Below are 6,106 nucleotides of genomic sequence, written 5' to 3'. Positions count from 1 at the left end.
GTAGGGTGTGTGGTGTCCCACTCCATCCCATTCATCGTTTAGCCCCCAGCTGCATTCATGATTCTTCCCTTAGCTGACACTGCCCCCCCCCTGCACTTCTCAGGCCTGCCTTCAGCACAAGGGCTTTGTTCATCCTGCTTTTCTCCTTGCCAAGATGCTAAGAGTGATTGTGATCAAGGGACATTTATCTCTGTTTCACTGACTCCCATCCTCAGTTGTTTGACTTTGATGTTGAAGTCAAGCCAATCCTGGAAGTATTGATTGGGAAAACGGTTGAGCAAGCTTTGCTGGAAGTCATGGAGGAAGAAGAGCTGGCCCAGCTGTGGGCACATCAGCGTGCCTATGCAGAGCTGCGTAATGCAGAGCTTGCTGAAGTACAGCGCCTGGAAGAGCAGGACAGGCGATACAGAGAGGAGAAGGTAGGACTTCCTAAGAGCAGAACAGACCTGTCTGAATGCTCATCAGAAGAGAGAAAACCATTTCCAATACTGAAAGACAAGCTGTGAAATAAGCTGGATGTGCCCAAAAGGTTATTGTCAAGTTTGATATTCCTCAAAGCATTTTGGTGCCATACAGCTGCACTCTGCCATCTGCTCTCATGCACCAGCACCATGCTGTTGTGTTTATTCGGAGCAGTCATGCTCCAGTGACCTGGTATACTCGGACACCTGATCGAGAGGCCAAACCCAACAGTACCCTTTGTACCTGGTACAGCTGTTACTCAAGCCTTTTCATTATAGTAACTGCTAAATGAATAGTCACAGAGCTTCAAAGTAAGAGAGGCACCTCCTAGTCTTTCACACAGTGCACGCACCTACTATATGTGCACACATACCTCTCAGGATCTCCAAGTATTAAGCCATATTAGTACTATCTAGTAAATAGAATGGGCAAGTCCTAATTACTCGCTATGCATCAGTTATAAAAACCCTTATATATTTCGGTTTTTTTCCATGTTTTCCTGGACCAATTTGAGTTTTAATCTTTAATTACATCAAATAGGATATAAAATTGGAAAGATGAAAAATTCAGGAAATCCTGACCCAACTTCATCTCATTCAAAGGCCAACGATCAGCTTTATCTGCAGTAATAAAGCGAAGAGTCATGAGATCAATGCATACTAAGGTATCAGAGAAGGGTTTCATTTGGCCAGCTACAAGGCCCTTATTTTACAGACTTGCCAAAATCAGAAAAGGTATACCAAAGGAACGTGTTTCCCTCTAGTCCTTGTGAATTTTAGTACTCCATAGATTGAGTACAAGCTGGCTTTCAAGCACTTGTTCACATGAGAAGTTTTTGTGAAGGTTAGAGGCCATAAGTATCAGTACTCTTGATTATCTTTGCTATTTATGACTCTCACACTGTGATCATTCTTCAAAGTCTAGATCAAAGGAGTGACAGCTAAAGGCCTGAAAGTTTTACAGGCAATATTGTCTTGACAGGAACGTCGCAAACGCCAGCACATGCAAATGCTGCAGAAACAGAAAGAGACCACAGAGAAAATTGCAGCTCGGGCATTTGCTCAGCATTACCTGGCTGATCTCATTCCCTCGGTCTTCAACAATCTTCGTGAGAGTGGGTTTTTTTATGACCCTATAGAAAGAGGTTTGTGGGTTTTTTTGTTTTTTTTTTTGTTAATATGTGAACTGAGTAATATAAAGGTCAAAACAGCCATAAAACATAGCTTATTGTCTTATGATTTAGAATAATGTCACAAGACTTTATTAATTTACATTTGTGGCTGAAGAGATAGTTTCCAAACTCAAATTTTTAAACCAAATATTATTGGTCATCTGTACAAGTAGTCAAGAATAAGCAATAGCTGATAGTGTTACAATGAGAAGAGCTGCTTTTGAACTGGAGATAAAAAAATGGGTGGTTAGGATTGGTAGAGCAGAGTGAGAGAGAGATCCAAATTGAAGTAAATGTATTTTGATAGGACAGGCAAAGAAATCTGTATGTCATTCTGAATCTTTGTTATGGATTATCAAAGCAATGGAGAAATTAGTCAATTATAATTAGGCCCTGAAAGTAATTTTGGAGTTGTACATTGGTGACTTCCAAGCTTTTAGACTCGGCACCGTTTCTTATGGGCTACCTTGCTGCATCACACTTCCCCAGGCCCTGCACAGGTGCCCAGACCACAGTTTGGGAATGGATACACTCTCTCCAGAATAAGTCATGAGGCAAATGCAGAAACTGAGAGTATTTTGCAAGTGGGGCAGGCTTTGGGACCACGGCATACAAAGAGCACAATTTGAGAAATACATGGGTAAGCAAGAGCTCTTTAGTCAGAGGGAACAAATGCTTTCAGCAGACCAGAAGCCAGACGGCTTTGGAAAGCAAGGCAGGAAATGTTATTCTCCTGACTTGTTCAGGACAGTTATTTTCATCTCACTAGAACATTACTGTGTATCTCATCTGTGCTAGCCCTTCAAGGGTGCCAGACCCCTTTGAAAATCACTGCAGTTGCAAGGACTGTGGTCAGGGTCCGTAACAATGAGGAACCTCAAAAAGAGAGGCAGGAGATAAGAAACCCAACACCACCTGAGAGATTTCATCTGGATCTTGCAAAGCAAGTGTCTTTTGGCAAGGATGTTCATCCCTTAATGATCATAGCAAATGAAAAACAGCCCCAAGATCCTGTTGCTCATCCTTAATAAAAATACATTTTTCTTTCTTCCTGCTAAATGCTTACAGATATTGAGACAGAATTCCTTCCGTGGCTGATGACAGAAGTGGAAGAAACACTAGAGAGGAAGGTTCTGGGGAGGACAATGCTTGACTGTAAGTTACCAAATCTTAGAATGTAATCTGGGCTGCTTGATGTTCTTGACTGTTTTTTTCCCCAGTCAGAACAAATATCACATTTACAGGGTCATTGTGGGTTAAGGTAGCAGGTGTCATTTTAGCAAGAGCTCCAAGTACCTGTGGCTTTTTGTGTGTGGTGGTTTTTTTTTTTTACTATATTAAAACATTTTTAATGTTGGAAAACTACTACTACATACATCTAGGTAACTGATTTTCAGCTGACATAATAGAAATGTCAGTCATGCTGCACTACCCTCTCTCTGCTGGCTTTATACTGTTTGAGATGTGTTCATGCTGGGAGATGCAATATGTTTGGCAGGAGCAGAATGGTTAAAGAGCACCAATTCTTTTCTCTGCTATAAAACTTCTATTTCTCATGTGTTATACAGCCGTCATTGCTGTGCTGTTCTCTGTAGTGTGCCTGACTGTGCCAGTGGGAACAGAAAGGCCCATCCTGTCTGCAGCCACATGTATACCATTAAAGTCTCTTAACTCGTTTGTGTAAGCTCCCTGAGCTATGGAGTAATACATTCATCCTCCCTGAAAAGGGAAGAGAGGGATAATTGTAGGCCATGGTTGACTGAGAAGTCAGGTGACCAACACTTTTCATCAAAACAAGGGCTTACCTCCTCAGCAGTCAAAAATCATGTCCTGGCTTTTGAAATAGATTAAAATATCAGTCTTTTTTGGGGCTAGTTCAAGCTAAGTATTCAGGTTCTTTCATTAGTCAGTCTTCAGAGGCTGTAGTTGAAATACCTGAACAATATAAACTCTAGTGTTGTGTACAAACACAAAATTATGATGAATGCGTGTCCACCGTGGTGGTCCTAGATCAAACCACTTCTTATACTTGTGTTGTATCTTTCATTCCTATGGTTTTCCTCCTGCTGTGATTTTGGGTTTGAATTACAGTTATGTTTGTTTCCTTTGGGTTTATTTTCAGTTTAACCAGGATCCTTTGTTAGGGTATAATTTGGATAATTACAGCTGGTCTGTTAGGTATTTTATCCTATGATATATGTGCCGGTATGTACACTCGAGGATCACTTCTTCATGTAGCTCTTCAGAAAGGAGGGAATTTTCTCTCCTTTTAAGAAAGAAGTATTGTATGTGACTGCTGAATAAACATCCCATGGAGAATGTTGCTGCAGGATACACTATTGATAAGAACGTCTGTCATATTCCTGTTAAATCTGTTTAATTTTTTAACCAGATATCATGGTCTTGCACCAGTTCTAAGATACATAGAGCAGCTGGAGCAGGCCAACAAGTAACACCAGCAGCCCCTATTTTGCTATTTACCCTCCGTATTTCCTGACTTATACCCAATCACCCACTGTTGAGTAAACATCATCTCTGCAAAAGGAACTGCAAATTAGATTCTCCAAGTTTTCTAGAGGCAAACACAGGCCTGGCTGAGATAGTTTGTGGCTTCTTCTCCCCCTTACGCAGAAGCATAGGAAAGATCTCTAAGGATCCATTTTTAACCTATTTGAATGAAGACGCTACTTAAAGAATTTATTTTGTCACCGTCCAATAAAAAAGCTGTCAACTACAAGAGAAGCACCCACAGTGTAAGGCGGCTATGTTTGTCCTCTCAGAGGTGACAATTCCTTCTTTACTTGCTAAAGTCAACTCATGAATTAACAATGATTTGTTAACACTTTTTAGTACCTGTGCATTGTCCTGTTTTCTGTGTTAAACCTCTCTTCCTTCATTGTTGGCCTCTATTTTTCGTATTTAAATGATGTAAATCAAAGTGAGTGTTGGGGTTTTTTTGTTGTGTTGATTTGGAAGGGGTATAATGTTTAGAAAAATTTACGAAGGCTAAACAGCAAAAATAATAAAGAATAGGTGCTTTTTGGAAAGAGAAAACCTTTTGATGACTCCCATAGTTCCAGTATTTCCCACTGCCAAAACCATCATGCTGTGTGCAACCTGGCTCGTCCTCGTTCCTGGCGGGGTGACCTGCTCCGGAAGTGACAAACAACTGTGAGGAAATCACAGTTGAAAAACAATCCAGGTGAACCCTTTCAAATCACTGCTTTCAGTGTAAACCGCTCATTTGGCTGGAACTAGGCTACATGGTTTTTTTCATCGAAGTATTCTTTCATTTTTAGTGTTATTTTAGGGTTTTCCCCCTGTTTAAGAAGTTATAGGTCAGTAATATATAAAATAATCTCAAATTAAGTTTTTTTCCTCCATGTTTGTTAATGGTGGCTTTCTCTGTTTCAGCCTTGATTTGTACAGTGGTTGAAAAACGCTTAGATGCATTTAGCCATAAACCTCTGTCTGATCAGACAGAGGCACCTGCTGAAGAGCCCAGGCCAACAGATGCAGCACCCCAGGTGGCCGGTGAGACAGACGCTGCTGACCAACGGGTCGCAGAAGAAGAAGAGACTGACCAACCTGTTGCTGAGGAAGAGCCTTCACGTCACATCTCTTTCCGGTTAGAAGAGTCAGATCGAGCAGGAACAGAAGATCTGGAAACCGAGTAACAAGCAGGCAAGTCATCAACTACATGGAGATGAATGGCTTAGCTGAAAGAAGAAACAAATTTCTATCTATTTACAAGTATTGTGCCCTCGCCGTGCTGAAGGATGAACCTAAGCAACAGTAGAGCATTAAAGTGTGTTTTCCATATGCTGACATTTCTGATTTCAGGCTGTAAGAATCAAAAGAGAGGTTACTAGTGCAATGAATGGCAATGAAATTCTATCCCCTTCTACACAATCCAATCCATCAAAAACCTGGGACGTTTATAGTTGAAAAGTAATGCTGTCACACACCCTGTGCTAGAAGGTCATGAGAAGGACACTGAGAGCATCCTAACAACCTTTGCAAGTGCTTCGATAAGGAAATTCTGTCCTGAGAATGTTACTTTCCTTATTTTTAAAGGTAGCTGCTACGGCACTTAGATAAATTTCTTTTCACTCATGTTAGTCTCTCCTTTCCTGACAAACTTGGATGGACATCTCAGCAGGTAATAGAGCAAAGGCTGCTGTTCCTGAAGCTCTTCAGGTTCAAAGAGTTATCTGCCACTGGGAATTTCTGCCAGTGCAGAATCTTCCTCAGCCTCCTGACTCCCGGAGCACTGGTGAGGGGCTGGAGCCACATGCTAAGTCCAGCCTCAGTTTTCTTTGTAGTTGCCCTTTCCTGCTGGTTCACTGGAAGCGGTACCAGACATGACTGGCAAAATGCACCTCCGCTGCCACATATATCTGTCTGTTCACAGGCCAACTCCACAAGTGGGGCGTTACCCCTCATAAAAGTACATTTGCGCTCCATTGCAGC

At 41.5% G+C, this 6,106-nt stretch overlaps 1 protein-coding gene across 1 annotated transcript in view; it reads left to right on the top strand.

Moving 5' to 3' along the window:
• RSPH3 (radial spoke 3 homolog (Chlamydomonas)) overlaps nucleotides 1-5,310 on the top strand; it is a 9,850-nt gene extending 4,540 nt beyond the window's left edge. The window contains exons 5-8 of the mRNA XM_009319159.1: nucleotides 216-419; nucleotides 1,444-1,606; nucleotides 2,702-2,788; nucleotides 5,048-5,310. Coding sequence (XP_009317434.1) covers nucleotides 216-419; nucleotides 1,444-1,606; nucleotides 2,702-2,788; nucleotides 5,048-5,310 — 717 coding nt within the window. The remainder of the gene's footprint in view (nucleotides 1-215; nucleotides 420-1,443; nucleotides 1,607-2,701; nucleotides 2,789-5,047) is intronic.
• Nucleotides 5,311-6,106: the final 796 nt, after the last annotated feature.

The sequence above is a fragment of the Pygoscelis adeliae genome, unplaced genomic scaffold (genome assembly GCF_000699105.1).
Source record: "Pygoscelis adeliae isolate BGI_AS28 unplaced genomic scaffold, ASM69910v1 Scaffold172, whole genome shotgun sequence".
NCBI classification, from domain to species: Eukaryota; Metazoa; Chordata; class Aves; order Sphenisciformes; family Spheniscidae; genus Pygoscelis; species Pygoscelis adeliae.
This window is presented reverse-complemented; position numbering and strand designations above follow the sequence as displayed.